At 33.9% G+C, this 16,345-nt stretch overlaps 1 protein-coding gene and 1 non-coding gene across 18 annotated transcripts in view; both read right to left on the bottom strand.

The window, feature by feature from the left end:
* The window catches only part of TIA1 (TIA1 cytotoxic granule associated RNA binding protein), a 32,794-nt gene extending 17,226 nt beyond the window's left edge, over positions 1-15,568 (bottom strand). For 2 of the 17 annotated variants that reach the window (XR_005029406.2, XM_036908289.2), the window contains exons 1-6: positions 15,282-15,554; positions 7,722-7,818; positions 4,860-4,958; positions 4,289-4,343; positions 4,086-4,118; positions 2,790-2,877 (exon numbers count right to left, since the gene is read on the bottom strand). Coding sequence is in view for 9 of the 17 variants with exons in the window: in XM_036908289.2 (XP_036764184.1) it covers positions 2,790-2,877; positions 4,086-4,118; positions 4,289-4,343; positions 4,860-4,958; positions 7,722-7,818; positions 15,282-15,307 (398 nt within the window). In the remaining 8 variants the exon portion in view is untranslated. The other 15 variants (XR_005029409.2, XM_036908296.2, XR_005029408.2 and 12 more) reach the window with 15 other exon arrangements.
* A 293-nt stretch (positions 15,569-15,861) lies between these two features.
* Positions 15,862-15,932, bottom strand: TRNAG-CCC (transfer RNA glycine (anticodon CCC)). Its single transcript has one exon. It is a non-coding gene; the product is annotated as a tRNA-Gly (tRNA).
* Between the last annotated feature and the right edge of the window lie 413 nt (positions 15,933-16,345).

Raw genomic sequence — 16,345 nt, 5'->3', positions numbered from 1 at the left:
TGCTATTTGACACTATATGCTACCTGAACATTAAGAAATTAAAATAGAAAACTGGAAACTAAAAGAATGAAAAAGTTGTATATTCCCTAAATTAAATTATTTTATTTTCTCAGATCAATCCATACCCCCCTTTTGGACTATGGGTAAATTTTGAGAACTTGATGTTTTCATAAATGCTAAATCATTGAAGAAAAATACTAGATACACACTTTAGTTTTAAACGATATAAGAAAAGATTTTATACTGAATTTTAAAATAGTAGTCATATAAGATTGATTGGAAACTACAAGATATTAAAGCAAAATTTTAAAAAGTCAGAAAGTAAAAAAGCACGCCAACATTTATCCACTGTGAACGGTAGCTTGTAGTTAGCCAGGGCAATTCTGTCCATTCTTCAGAGACACTCTGCAAAATAACCAGAGCCCTATTATTTGAGATTGAGTAAAAAACCCAGCCATGATAGCTAAAACTCCATACCTCAAAAAATTGGACTCAAATTGTGCTTCACAGGCAATCTGCTTTAAAGTTAGCCAGGTATGTCACAATGCTTGTTCTCTCAGGACACATGAACAAAACAGGCACTTTACAACAAAAACCCAAGTCAGAAAGCCATGCAATATAATTTTATATTAAAGTATACATAAGCATATTTGATCAATGGAGGAGTGATTTATTAAGTGTTTAGGGTCAAAATGACAAAGAGGTGGTGAAAAGGTAAAACTAATTCAAGTCACTTCTCAAAATATAAAAGTACTTATTAAATTATTTGTATGGTACACATGCATTTATTTTGGTAGCAGGTTCACTTTTAAACCAAGTTTGTTAGACTACCCTAAACTCAAAGAACAGAGTTTAAATTGAATCAGTTAGGATACGTGTACTGTATTTTTTTATACTAAATATTTTAGTAGGCTAACATTCACTGCACAGCTTTTATAAATCAAGCACTGTTGGAGGATCTCTAACAGAATATCTCAGTATCATGAGACTCTTTCACTATATAGTTATTAGCTTATCTCCTTTAACAACAACAAAAAATCAGGAAATAATGCTACCAACTGAAAATGGTTGTTTTAAATTTAGGAACACTAACTCCTTGGTAGACTGAAGCTTAGACATTATACATCATCTCAACTGAAAATTGTAAAACTTAAAGGCCTTACCAAGAGAAAATAATGTATACATCAATAATCATGGCTGACCATATGAAAATCTAGACTATAATTATGATACCAACACATTTAACAAAAAGAAATCATTGATCCATGATTAAAAAGTCATGAAATCACTAAAATTTGAATGTCATTTAACTAATTGATTGTTAAACAATATCTATTCTCAAACTGAAATCCCCATGTTAACAGAAAAGCTACTTCAATCAAAATCAAACCTTATTTAATCAATAGCTATTTAATATGTTAAAATGTTGGAAAATTTTTTTCTTCTTAGAATTAAATTTCAGGAAATGTTAGCCTTGAAATAATATATCACTTATTTCTGAAAGGATTCTCTACGCAACAGCAAAGATCTAGATCAGGGTTCTTGAATCCTTTCATGGTTCCAGTGACTACTCTGAAAATTGTATAAAACTTACAAAGATACTCCACACCAAAATGAAAACAAACACAAAATTTTACATAGAAATTTATACAATTTATGAGAGGCCAAAGATTAAGACCTGACAGTCAATATATTTGAAAGCAAGCTAATCATCATTAACACCCTGTAAGAGATTTTTTAAAAAATCAAGAAGTTGGAACTTCACTGATTTTCCTAATCATTTCTCACAAAGGAAAATGTCTCCTAACAGAAGAGTCCATTTACAAACCCTAATCTTGCAACCACCTTTAAAGTTGGCCCCTTACTTATGGGCCATTCCTTGGTCACTATGCATTTTCAAGCTACGACCAATGAACTACAACTTCTCAAAGACTCCCAAAATTCATCATCCACACTACTGGCATTTACTTTCCTGTCTCCTTGCACCGTATCTCTGTTGTTGGTCTGTTCAAACCAAACCAAAGCTAATGCTTTCCTATTTACTAGTCTTCCAGCTGAAGCAATAATAATTAAGTAACAAGAAATCCTAAAAAATTTGTTTTCTAAATTCAACAGTTACTTCTAAGAAAGTGCTATAATCAACTTACTGATATTATCAGATATATTCTTACTCTAATATGGCGTGCTTTTCAAAAATTAAAAGTTCTCTTAATGATGAATACTACCTTGAGGGAGCTTTTTACAAAGGGCCTAAACTGTAATTAACAAATGCAAACAAGACAGTGCTTCAGAAGATTACTTAATGGCATTATTGTTGTTGTTAATAGTAACAACAACAAAAGGGTAGATACCTGGGAATTAATGTTTAATAACTGCTTTTTAGGTTGAACTGTTAAGGTTTCTTTTTGTTAAAATATATTAACACAAAATGCATGGTATCATAGAAATGCCCAAAGGGTCTAAATTCCTTAGTCACAGCACAAGCTTACTAAAGATTATGACCAAGCTAGCAAGACACTTACATAAGAAAATGTATGTACAATATTTGCCTCTTAAAAGCTAATGCTAATTGAAAAAGGATTTTAAGATAACTGAAGACCAAAGATTTAATTATCAATGAGAAAACAATCTTTGGCTGTTAACTGCCTGAATAGTGCCTAAACAATGTAATAATGTATTATATTCCAGTGTTAAATTTAATGTCCAAAATTCACAATAGAATTTCAAAATACTTCTATATAAAAGTGTTCCTAATTAAAAGCATTTTAACTTTATCTTCTGTTACTTACGATATTCTTCCAAATGGTGCAAAAGCAGCTTTTATATCTTCAGTTGTAATTTCTGGACTGAGATCACCAACAAAGACATGGAAATGATCTTATAAGGGGAAGGAAGGGGAAGTGAAAAGAAAAACAAAATTTTAGAATTTAAAAAATACTAAAATCTATTCAGTAAAGTATTCTTAAAATAACTTACAGATTACAGTAAAGTATAACACTACCCTATTATCTACACAAATCCTATCAATTTTAAACATAATGAATCAAGGTGACAATAAGCAAAGATTCTCCTAAAGACTGATATTATCTAACTGGAAACTGACACTTATATTTCTATTTACAACCAATTATTATACTGGTCTAAGAAAACATATAGCAAGTTTTGAAAAACTATTAATGACTTAATTACCATTCTAATAGTATTTACATTTATTTAGTTTACCACTATATTAGAACCCTACAAATTAAAATAAAATAGTGGTATTGAGTTATATAGACTAGATTTGCCTCAGTTAAGACAATTTACTGAAGCTAGCTATATGATATACTTGGTTTAACCATATTTTGTGAAGAACAATCAAAGAAATACCTTGCATTGCAACAGTTTGATGTTAAAGTATTTGACAGTTTTCTCAAAAGCCAACAGTTTTGGTTGCCCAGACATTACACCATTCAGTTTATGTGAATCCATGTGCAAGTGAACTAAGACTGAAGGCAATAGAATGAAAACAGTAATCCCTTCACTTTATATCAGAGCCATTAAAAAAGCATTGGAGAGAAATAACGATCCCATATGTGAAGTTTTTAAAAAAAAGACAATGCTCAAAAAAAGAAACACTTAAAAAAATATAAAATAGTTGGATCAACACTTTCAAATGGACATACTTATCAATTTTGACAAGGTATATTTGGAAAGAAAAGTTACCCCTATTTGGCAGGCCTTAAGCAATGTATTTGGTTGCCATTTGGGAAACACAGTTTCAGGAGCAACTCAAGCAATCAGAAGATCTAGGTACGAAGCACAGATCGTGACCTCAAGGAAGCAGGGTATCTTGCCCTTTAGTTGGTGAAAATATTTCTAAGGCATCAGCTGCTACCAAGGGGGTCAGAGAGCTTGAAACAGCACCAAAGTAGTGGACAAGCCACACTTGGCAAACACTGGGAAGAAGGGGAAAAATATTGCCAGAGAGACAAACAGAAATAATGACTTCCTCCCTCCCCTCTCCCCCCAAACAAAAAAACTTCAGGTGGTTAGTGAATACCCTTTCAAGAGATTTCATTTTATGTTTAAGAAGATACAATTACCTTGTGAACGCTGTGTGCTGACAACGGTACTACCTGATGACAAAGATTAGATTTGTTCTTAAATTTATTAACACAAACACATTCAATCATATCTTAGGATAACGAACAAAACATTACTGCAAACGTATGATGTTTATATGTTTTAAAATAAAACTACTGTGTACATTAAAAACAAACGTTCAAAAAGCATAAAATATACTTACTGCTTGTATCTTTCTTTTGACTGCTGGGTGTTGTTGCCCAATTCACTTTGACTTCCTAAAAAAATTTTTCTACATTTACACTCCTTAAAAATAAAGCTCAAAATCAGAAAAAATTTTCATCTATGAACACATAGGGAGGTACATATTTGAGACAAAACATTCAAGAAGATACCAGTTCTGGTCAAAGTTTTAATATTTATCTTTTAACCTAGATTTAAGCAAACAATATAGATGAATCCTTATCTTACATACTTCTGTTAGCATTCAACTAACCTTTCTTATCTAAAGTACCTATACAGTTTTTCTCTTTTGTTCTTCCCCATTAGGATCCAAAGTTCCTAGATGTTTCAGCCAAGCTTGCATAATTCAGCAAATATTTCAATTCATTGCAAGGCACCATGAATACTAATATAAACACACCTTCTAAAAGCTTAACCTTATTTAAAAAAATACTAAGTGTGATCTTCTGTTGAAGTGAATATAAATCTTCTAAAAAGTAAGCAAAACTGTATGCAACTTAAAATTTTCCAGTCCAAGTCACCTGTCACCTTCTTTAATTATGACAGCTTACCTTACCCATTATCTTCCGCCCATTCATAGCAGCTAGTGCTGCAGCTGCATGACGATGCTCATAAAACTCCACAAAACAATATGGATCATTTCCAGCTGTCTGTTGAAGAAACAAAAAAGCCATTTTTAAGTTTTATACTTATTACTTCAAATTATCTAAAGCTTTATACATTTCAGTTATCAGTCATGGAGAATAAAGGTCCATTCCACAAGTAAATCTTCAGGTAAGGAAGTAAACACTTAAGAACAACTATTTTTATAGAAAGCTATCTTCTCTTCTTCAGCAAGCTATACTATACTGCTATACATAATTTCTTTTATTAATGATTTAGTGTCCCAAATATGGATGGATATATACCTATATGTATACACTCTCCATCATAGGTAATTTCTAGCTACAGAGGCTTTAAGTTTGACTAGATCCCTGTGTTCAACTCTTAATGTTGGCTGGCTTTCAATTTTTTCCTGTTCCATTATATGTTACTTTTTATTGCTATATTTGTAAATATATCCTTGCCACTTCTAACTTACTGAGTAGCAGAAAATCTCACCCAATCTTCTTAAACCTGTTTCTAAAATATAAGTAGGCTCTGAAAACTGAAGAGGTTCTTTGGAAAGTAAAGCTTTACAATAGGTTTTAGAATATGGACTTCCTGACGTCAATCTTTTGCCTGCTTAGGAATCTTTTAACAATTCTCTCCTCTTTTCTATTGGTGTTCCAAGTAGTTGAGGTTTGAGGATTAGTGAAGCCTGAATGCTGTACTGTAAATTAAAGCAAAAAAGAACACCCAATATTTTATATCTATCAGTGCAAAATACTAAGTGCTTTTATAGTCTATTTTAAAATTCTTTCCATAATTTCCAAAGCAGAATTGTTCAAATTCAAAAGACTAGAATGATAGTGAGTAAACAAATATACAATTTTGTTTCAAGCAAATGGTTTTAAAAAGTCACTGGCAGTGATTTTTAAGAAGTTTAGAACAAGGAGGCAACCACAAAACTGATGATATTGAGACTATGCATTATTTTATTTAACAAACAGAATATAACTTGATGGGAATTCTACTACAAAGATGAATCTTGATAGGCATCGGAATGTGGTTAGAAAAAGTAGCTTATCTTAAGAGTAGAGCTGTCAAATGAAAAAGGATATTCATTTTACTTCATTAACTTGTACCCAGAAAAAACTACTTTTTAGATAAAAAGAATCTAAGTATACACATTATCAGCCTTTATACTTCAGTTCAAATAAAATTCATAAATATGAAGATAAGTCTAATAATGTGAATAGACTGGAATTTAGACTTGAGTTTTTTCAGTAGGTTGGGCAGTCATTAATGTTTCGCCTAGTGATCTTTACCAAGTATCTAGAATGACCCAGACAGGGAGAGAATAGCAGTCTACAAACCAATGGAAAGGATTTATATTCAGATACATCCCTCTGGGTTTGCATCCTTGCTTTGCCTCATTTCTGCATGTATTAAATGGGAATAAAATCTGCTTTATGTTTCTATTGAGCACTTGTGATAATGTATCAGTATTAAAATAAGAGACTGCAAGCATTCCATAAATGCTATTATAGGGATAAGGAAAGAAAACCAGATCAAAGAGATTGTTTTTAAATTCTCCACCATTTTCCCATCTTTCCCTCTTATCTTTCTCTATGGGTACAGGGATCTTTTCTTCTTTATCCAAAGGTACACAGATATTAAATGTGAGCAGAAAACACTTAAGAGTGTAAGAATAAAATCATTTGTTGAATTCATCTGTTATTATAATTAACCCTTGAACAATGCAGGGGTTAGGGGCACTGAACCCCAATGCAGCCAAAAATCCAAGTGTAACTTTTGACTCCTCCCAAACTTAACAGTGTACTACTGGCCAGAAGGCTTACCAATAACATAAAGTCAATTAACACATATTTACACATTGTATGTATTATATACTATATTCTTACAATAAAGTACACTAGAGAAAGAAAATGTTATGAAGAAAATTGTATGGGAGAGAATATATTTACAATACTGTATTGTATTCACTGAAAAAGCCTGCATATAAGTGGGCTCACACAATTTAAACCTGTGTTTCAAGGGTCAGCTGTATACAGAGATGACCCTGCTGCATTAGGAGAAATGTTTGACACTTTAAATCTAAAACAAACCAAAGCCAAATGGCTAAACAATTACTTTACGAAATACCAAGCAAAAGAGTTAAACTGGAATACAATAGAAAAGAAAGTAGCTACATATATACACATAGATGATTTTCTTTCCTGGGTACAAAAAAACCCAAAAGCTTATAAGGAAAGACCATAGGATAAAGGATTTCTCATTAGCACTTTTTTCTCCATTAAAAATATTTTATTTTTATACATATTATGATTCAATGTTAACACCAACTGGATGAATGAATGAATGTTTTTTCTATACTTTAAGGTCTGATGGATGGGAACTGCTACAATGGGGAAAGAACCGGAGTCATGAACTTCAAAAATGAAGTTAAAAGTACTTTCAGAGTACTGAATGTCTACTAGTTTTGACCTAATTTTCCAATCTAATTGTAGTAACTGAATTCCCATATTAGCCAACTGACCAACATCACATAATATAAACAGTTGTGATGCTTTAGTTTACCTTAAAAACAAGAGCCTACACATAGCTCTCACCTGCTCTTGCCATGAGTAGTACTGTTCTCTCCTTCGTTTAGTAAAAACAAACTCAGGGGCCAAACTGTTTCATTACAAATTCACTAAAATCCCTATGAATTTAGACTGTATGAACTAATTTAAGAGTTTCTTGAAGTAATGGATTTAAATAATGCATTACAAAAAAAAAAGAAAGTTAACTAAGTAAAATACCCTTACATCCATAATCATTTTGCAGTTTTTACAAGGTCCAATCTGGCTAAAAAGCTGGAGAATTAGAGCTTCTGTCACATCTCTGGAAAGGTTACCAACGTATCTGAAACACAAAGAAAAACAATTTACCATTCTAAATGTGCTTCTTTTACATCAGTTTCTAAAGTTGATTACTGAAATTAATTTTGGGAACAGTCAGATATTTGCCTTAAACTACACTACTTGGGAATAGCTTATGAAAGTTTGCCAAAGCTTCAAAATCTCTTTCAAGACAGATTAATATTAACTTGCAAATATATATGACACTGCTAGTAGTGGAGAAGCATGTGTCTGTGTGTGTGTCTGTGTGTTTAGTCAAGGTTTTACAAATTAAGCATGTTATTTGTTTCTAAGTTTCTAGGTTTACCTTAGGAAGGTATACTTTAAAATACTTCATGAATCATTAGAAATCAATCTTGGGAAGCTTTGTAATTATTTCTACTTATACAGTATTACTGAGAACATTAAAACTTCCACAATTTTTAATTCATGATTCCCCTAACACTATCCAGTTTAGGTAAATTCTGGTTTGTACAAGAAACACATTAAAAAAAAATTGAGGATAAATCATTTGTCAGTTGTTGTACATGCTCACAAAGAAATGGGAAATCTTTCAATGAATATCACTTATCAGTGGAAGTGGAGAGGGAGTAGAAAGATTCCAGGAGACTTTCAACATAGAAGTTGGTGACTAACAAACTTAGTGTGAATAGTGTATTACAAGACCACATGATTGGGATGATTTTTATTTAAAGGACTTATAAATATTCAAAATAGGTTTTAAAGTAAGATTATCTCTAGACATACTAGGTCAGAGGTTTATCACTTCTGAAATCAGAGAATGTAGACTCCCAATAACCAAAGAGTTTCTCATTCTTCTGCCAAGAATCCTTCAGAGAACATGTCAGGTATGGACTTTCTCCCCAGAAAAATAAACATCTATACATTCCAGAAAGTGTGGATTCAACTCCTTTCTTCCATTACCTGTTCAACAAATGTATATTGAGTGCTTACTACAAAGGTACTGGAACAAAGTAAAATGACAAAGGGAGAAATGCTGAGTCTTAAGGAACAATGAACAGTATTTAAAGATCAGGTAGAACAATACTCTGAAAAAGCAAAAGCAACATCTATCCAACAGCAACTTTTCCAGTATTGGAGATTACACAGGTGCTTTTTCTGAGTCAGTAATTAAGGGGAAAGAATTAGGTATCTGTATCTTGCCTTTTGAGTAGGAACTCCAGCATCGTATAATCTAATAGCTTTAGCTTATCAGGGAAAAGCTCTCTTTCACAGAAAAAATACTAGTCAGTCTATGTAGAAGGGTGGTATTAAATGAACAGTATAAGCCCTCTTGAAAAAACTGACTCAGGCAAGAATTTATGGATGCAAAGCGATTAGGTGCAAGACTGGTGTGAAAATGGGTATTTACTGGGTGCCAAAGTTATCACATAAGATTACTTAACAACTGCAAAGGAAAGCTGTACCTTAAAAGTGAGAGCTTTGGCTGTTTTATCATTTGGACCCACTGGTCAAATTTTAAATAACTTTATATAGATGGACAATGAGATATGTGTACAATATGAATTACTCAAATACCTATGAATATTCAAATCACAAAAGGGTTGAACTTGAATCTAGTCAAGATTAAATTTACATCTAAGTTTATAGGATATTGGGAATATAAAACAACTACACACATTCAGATGTGGGATACCATTTAAGACAATTTGTTTGATTTCTTCAAAAAATTCTCCAAAAAAAAGTACAGAAAGGGAAGGCTGCTTTTGATTAAAAGGGACTTAAAAAGATACTAACAACCAAATACAATGAGTAATCCTCAACTAGATCCTGGATTGGTGGGGAGGGAATACCTTTTTCTCATAGAACTCTTAGTGCAGAAGGAATAAGAAATTACCTTTCAGTGCTAATTACTACTGGCAAGATCCATCCACAGACCTTTTATAGTTGGTGAAAGTTTAAGGAGAAATATGATACGTATAGAGCCTCAAAGTACCTCCTCTAAAATATTATTTATTGGCTTAACCAATAAATTGGTCGTTTTAACATATGTCCACATGAAATGGAGCTTAATTTTCCTCTCCTTGAGTGTGGGCTAGACTTAGTAACTCAATTCTAGTTAATAGAGTATGTTGAGGAAAAGTAGTAGTCACTGTACTAGACTTAAGAGAAATGGTATCCCTCAAAAGTGCTATGGTCATGAAATACATACATCTCCTCACATGCGGAAGGAACAGTAAGGAGACACAATGACTAAGTGCAATATGGTATCTTGGCTTGATCCTGGAACAGAAAAAGGATATTAGTAGAAAAACTAGGGAGGGTGGAATAAAATTTGTAGTTAGTAGTACTGTATGTTAATTTCTTACCATGGTTATGTAAGATGCTAACATTAGGGAAGCTGCTGTTAGTATGCTGTACTATCTCTGCAACTCTTTTGTGTATATTCTCACCTCACTCTTGTGCCTATAAAAAATTCTTCTCAAGATTGCATTCTAAATGAAAAAAAAAATCTGAAACTTAATTCTAACATCTGCTTTGTTAGAGCTAGATAATTAAGTGACAAGTGGACAGTGTTTAGTGAATCTGATTCATCATTTACTCTGAAAAATCTGAGAAATATTTTCTGATATTACCTAGTTTGAAGAGAGGTAATTAAAAAAAAGTTACTTTAAAGAGCAGTAGGATTTGTACTGTACTGTCTTTACATTTGTTATTGAATGTGGCCTGTATACTGTAAGCTCAAGGAACCTCTAACAATTAACCTATACAAATGCTCTTCAGATGAAGTTTCACAACTTGCTCTCAACCTTCTACCCCATTACAACAAACATGTACCGAATACAACATTTTCATAATCAAAGAACGTAAATGACAAAATCTCCTTTTCTTCTTTGTACAAATAAAAACCTATTACATTAGTTTTTTGCTTTTTACCAATAAGTTAATGACCAGGGTCTACCTTGAGTTTTTAGAAACAACTTAATGTTATTATTTTCCATGTCTCTTTGCAAAGTAAATACTAGTTTGAGACAGAAGCTTAAATCTGAAATCTGCAGACCCTTCTTATACTCAAGATACTTTCAATTAAAAAATAAACAAGTTTTATAATTCTATAAATTAAAAACTTTATGATTTTAATTCATTCTCATTTACGTATATTCTCCAGTTGTTCCATACTTTCATCACATACTGTTTTTGAAGTCAAAGGATTCATGGATTTACATGTGCAGTAGATTATTATTATTTTTTTGCTGCCAAACACCTTCCTTAACTATTTTTAGAGAGATCCTCACAATGGCAGAGCCTGACTCATCTACGGAAGATGAACAGGCTAGATATGGTTTCGTACTCTTCCTTGCATGTGATTTTAGGTTAACTTAAGTAGAGATACCAGCCCTGAACACAGAAGACAAAGACAAGGCTTAGAGAAGCAGAGATCGAAGAGAATCCATTTTGGTGGTAAATAGCAGGAGAATCCCATGTCCAGTGAACCTAGAAGTTGTGGTATCCACTCCTCAGTCAATGTAGTAGTAGTAGTCTTTCTGGCATAGTCTACGGCTTGATTAGGACTGGAGGCTTGCTGTCTAGCTTTCCTGAACGTTTTTTAAGCCACAACCTTCCCACAAATTCTCGGAGTGTCCAGTATCTTTTTAATAAATTCCTTTTATGTTTAAATATTATGATAATTGCATTCAAGGAAATCTTGACACAAAAATTACAACTGGAGCAGTTGCAAGCCAAGGCTCCCCATCATTTCTATTGAACTACTAAACATAAATGTAATTTGCTTACATTTATATAGTTTTTATTTTTCAAAATGCTTTTTTTTGCAGTAACATTAAACTATTCCCTTTTAGCTGTTCAGGGACTTCTTGTTAACAGCATGGATTGAAGCATCCCATGTTGATATTTACTGTATTACCTCTGAAATCATGTACCAATCTTATGCAGAACTGTAAAGATAGGAGTAGAAGAGAATTAAATGTTAAGGCAAACAGTATTCTTTGGGCAACTGGAGAAACATGAACATGAACTGTATATCAGCTAACAATATCGTATTAATGTAGTCTCAATATAAAAATTGTATTGTGGCTATGTAAGAGAATGCCCTTGTTCTTAGGAAATACAAGGTGCAGTACTTAGGCCTAAAGTATCACGATGTCTTCTCAAATGGTTCAGCAAAAAAAGGAATATATATATATATATATAAATAAGGCAAATTTGGCTATCAGCAATTGGTAAATCCACATGAAAGGTACCTAAGTCTTCAATGTACTGTTTTCATTACTTTTCTGTAGTTTTTAATTTTTCAAAATAAAAAGCTAACCAAGAAGATTCAATGGAAAAAGTCATCAGCCCTACTAGTGGAAACCTGACAGTTCTGCCAAGGATAGGATTTTATATCATCTTAATACATTATTTTTAAAGCTGATAACTACTGACAAATAGTTATAAAATTAAAACCAAAAACATTTGAAGTATTTTTATTAGTATAGCTCTAGAATATTTAATCTACAAAAAAATTTACAAAGCAGGTTCCTGTACTGGGTTTCTTTTGAGTGATAATCATTGTGAAAAAGTCCAGAATTTTCTATCAGGCTTCTGTGAAAACAATGAATAGGTTTTGTAATAGTAGAGGTTTTTATTTTTATTCACAGTGTGTTTCTACTGACTAGAACCCTGCCTGGGACATTGTAAATGCTCTCTTTATATTTGTTGAAGAGATGGCGGTACCACTGCTGAATTACTTTTGAAAATTTGCTAAGATATTATGCCATTTCACCTGAGTTACTCTAGTTCAGGGGGAAAAGGATGTCTTTCACTAATTATGAAATTATGTAGAACACTAAATGCTTGGATATATACTACACACCAGGATCATAACCTATTATTCAACAACTGTCCACAAAGGACAGTCTGTTGCATGATAGCTGAAACCTCTTATTAGCTAGCACCTTCTTCATTTGGAGTCAGACCATATGCATACAAACCAGCTTGAACAAATGTATCTAATACTATGCCTGGAGACATCCTCAGACACCCACGCTTTCAAGACCTTTGTTTCTATTCATGGGCTGTAACAAACTAGTATTTTAGATGACTGATAGTACACATTTGTAAATAAATCTACATACTGTTTTATTCTTACATCCCACATTCAATCCACTGGTAATTTCTACTGCTTTATTTTCAAAACATATCCCAAATCAGACCACTCCTTACAGTGTTTCCAAAGTATTGCTGATAAGAAATTGAATACTGGCAATCTCTAACTTAATAAGACGATGCTTTAAACTCATTTGTGACAAATGAAGGCATTTCCTCTGAGCCACTTAGGCACACAGAAAGGTGACACTGAGATTCAGACTATACTTTACCCTCAAGAATGAGTATAATCTTGATTCACTGCTTGGAATACCAGTTTTTAAAACAAATTTATTAATTACCATGGACCAGACACTATGCAAATAAGAACCTATTAAAGGCTGACTTTCCAAGTCATGAAAACCTTTTATATTAAAAGTAAAAACACTGCTGGATAATTTAAGGATTAGCACCTACTCATATTTATCAAGACTTGTCTCACCGGAAAAATGGGAATTTTGGTTCAGGGAGGAAGAAGCAAAGGAGAAAGTAATCACAAATGTTACATACAGCATGGACTACTGTGGGGAAGAGATTCTTGGATGGCGTGATCTAATGAAGGATACAAAGCAAAATTAGTTGAAAGCGTATAAATTAAGAGTTGAGGACAGAATTGCACAATGATGAACAAAAAGAAGTTATCACCTTGGCTGAGTTAAACTCTAAGCTTTGTTTTTCCTCAGCTGCAAAATGGACCCATTTACCACATAGTTCTGATGAGGATTAAGTAAGTACATAAAACACGTAACACAGAACCTAGCAAATCATAAGCATTCAGTGTTTGTTTAATAAAACTTCATTATTTCTCCTGCAATGGTTCGTCCCCTGTCCCCAAACTAGTACTTACTATCTGCTTTTGTAGATTAGCCTGAGAAAGCTAAAGTTGTCTTATTTGATATTCCTAAATCAATGTACTAAAAAGGTTAAGTTGCCAGATATTTCTGGCAGTTTCTGAAATTAGAAATTTTGACATATTAAGAATCTTAAATTTAAAGACATTATAAAAAAACGAACAGTATTTTATTCAATATGCTGCTGTATACTAGCGAACGTGGGGGGGGAATGGTTTCTATTAACTGAAGCTAGTAGTTTTTTAGGAAGTATTCATCTACAGATGTAATCTTTTAAAAACAAAGGTCACGCACTAATCGCTTCATCCTATTAAAAAGATACTTAATGTAATTATCAGAGAAACTAGCAAAAAGTTTACTAATCTTAAGAAAACAAGTGTGATTATATTTCTCATACAGATTGTAAAACTAACTTGTTTGGTGGTGAAAAAACAACTGATTACATTGTATTTCAGAACAACTGCAAAATCTAGATTTGCAAAAAGAAACCTAAAATTGTATTTTTAACGCCTGGAGTTCTCAAAATGCCAATATTCTTAGAAACAAAAAGCTAAGTGGAAAAACTCATCGGGCCTTTTCTTCTTTTTGAGAAATGCAACAAAGGCAGACCACCTCATCCGATAATACTTTCAGCAACAGAATGCTGGGGAGGAAGCTACACGACAAAGGAAATATCACAAGCTGAGATCATTTAACCACTATCTCTAAAAATTCCAAGTGCCTATGTTAAGGTGTTTATATCAACTGTTGCTTCATGAAAACTGCCCTTTTGCTCAACACGTCAATCACAAAAGTAGCAAGCGATGATAAAAATGTTTTAAATCCACTTCCCCTCAGTTGATATACACTTGCGAGTTAGAGTTCCATTTTTAAAAAGCAGTTTCAAAATCCTTAGGGTGTCCAATTTTAGGCTTTTTGGTCCGGGGAGTGCTTTATTTTCTACTGCAAAGTAGGAGGTGGTTAAAGAAAAATGTTTGCCTTTTTTCCAGTTGGCAACTAAGAGAATAAAGTTTGCCTTACTGAGAATGAGTACAAGCATCCTCAAGAGAAAAATTCCTATCAACAAGAAAACGAGAGGAAGTTTCAGGAGAAAATCAGGGTAAAAGGAGACGGCTGTAAAGATCAAAAGAGGTTAATCGAAGTAGGGTCGGAGGGACAGGAAACGGGAAGGTAAGTGTGGGACAAAAAGAAGGTAAGCCGAGTTCTAAAAAAAGGTTTGAATGAAAAAATCTTTTCTCCAGGCCTAAGACTCACACAGGGCCCGCGGTGAGGCAGGCCACGCTGTGGTGTAGTTAAGGTGAAAGGATTTTAGAGGGTTGAGCCCCGTCTTCCTCCACCTTGTCCTGTCACAGCCCGGGTCTCAGTCCCTAAGCATTTGGTGTGCGCCAAGAGGAACCACGATATCGCGGCGTCCACGGAGAACAATAGGCTGGGGAGCGGCGCCGGGCCGAGGCCTCCCTCCGGGACGACCACCATCCCGCCTCCCTCAACGCTGCCCCAGACTCACAGAGTCTTAGGCATCTCGTCCTCCATGGCTGCTGCAGTCGCGGCGGCGCCTCCAGGTCCAGCTCTCTACCCTTTCCTACTCCCCAAATCTTTTGAGCTGCTATGACTGCGAAATAGCGGGGTTTTTCGGCTGACTAGAGGTTACTCCGCCTCCTTGTTCGGCGGCAATTACACTAAACCACCCGGCTCAGCGTGAACAATGAAGCCACAATACAAGATGGCGGCGAGCTGAGAGTTTAGGAACAGCCAGCGAAGTGACTCCGGCTGCGCAGGCGCAGAATGATCTTGGCTCTTTCAACCTTCGGGCCACCCGGCTACACCTCAATCCATAGGTTCACTTGTTGCGCAGCCGCTCTTCACCCCAGGCTAGGGATGTTTCAAACTGCGCAGGCGTAAGGGTCAACTGTTTCAGGATGGGAGTCAACTTTTTTTTCCAGCTTCAGATTCCAATGTTTAAACAGTGAATTCTGAAATGGGAATTTTCATGGAAATTAAGCTTCTAAGTATTTCCTGAGGAAGAAAGATTGCTGACAACTTCTTCAAGTTAACTCGTTTTATTGGTGACGAGAACTAAAAGAGTCTGCGCCGCCCGGGAATCGAACCCGGGTCGCAAGAATGGGAATCTTGCATGATACCACTACACCAGCGGCGCTGTTGATACCTAGCTTAATTGAAAAATCTTAGGGCTAAATGCACGCAAACATTCGTTCCTCAGGTTTATGATTTAATCATTTAAAGATAAGTTTTTGAGAGTGTATAATATGCTACTTTTTATTAACACGTATTTGCTACTTTATATTGACATGATGTATCTTTTCTCATTCCAATACAGTTGAATGTTTCTACTTCTGTAAAGAAAAATCGTAATTTAAAAAATTTACTTAAAAACATGAGTTTCATTAAGAAGAATTTGTCTTGGTGTTAATCAAATTTTTGAGAGCCAGGGAAATATTTCCAGATACTGTCGAAGTTTTCTTTATGTTTGCATTTCCTTGTTGAACTCAATGTACATTTGAAAATATTTGAGAAAATAATTATTAAATGCTTATTATAATAATAATAAAT

This window comes from Manis pentadactyla, chromosome 2 (assembly GCF_030020395.1).
Source record: "Manis pentadactyla isolate mManPen7 chromosome 2, mManPen7.hap1, whole genome shotgun sequence".
NCBI classification, from domain to species: domain Eukaryota; kingdom Metazoa; phylum Chordata; class Mammalia; order Pholidota; family Manidae; genus Manis; species Manis pentadactyla.
The sequence above is the reverse complement of the archived record's forward strand: the minus strand, read 5'-3'. Positions and strand labels throughout refer to the sequence as shown.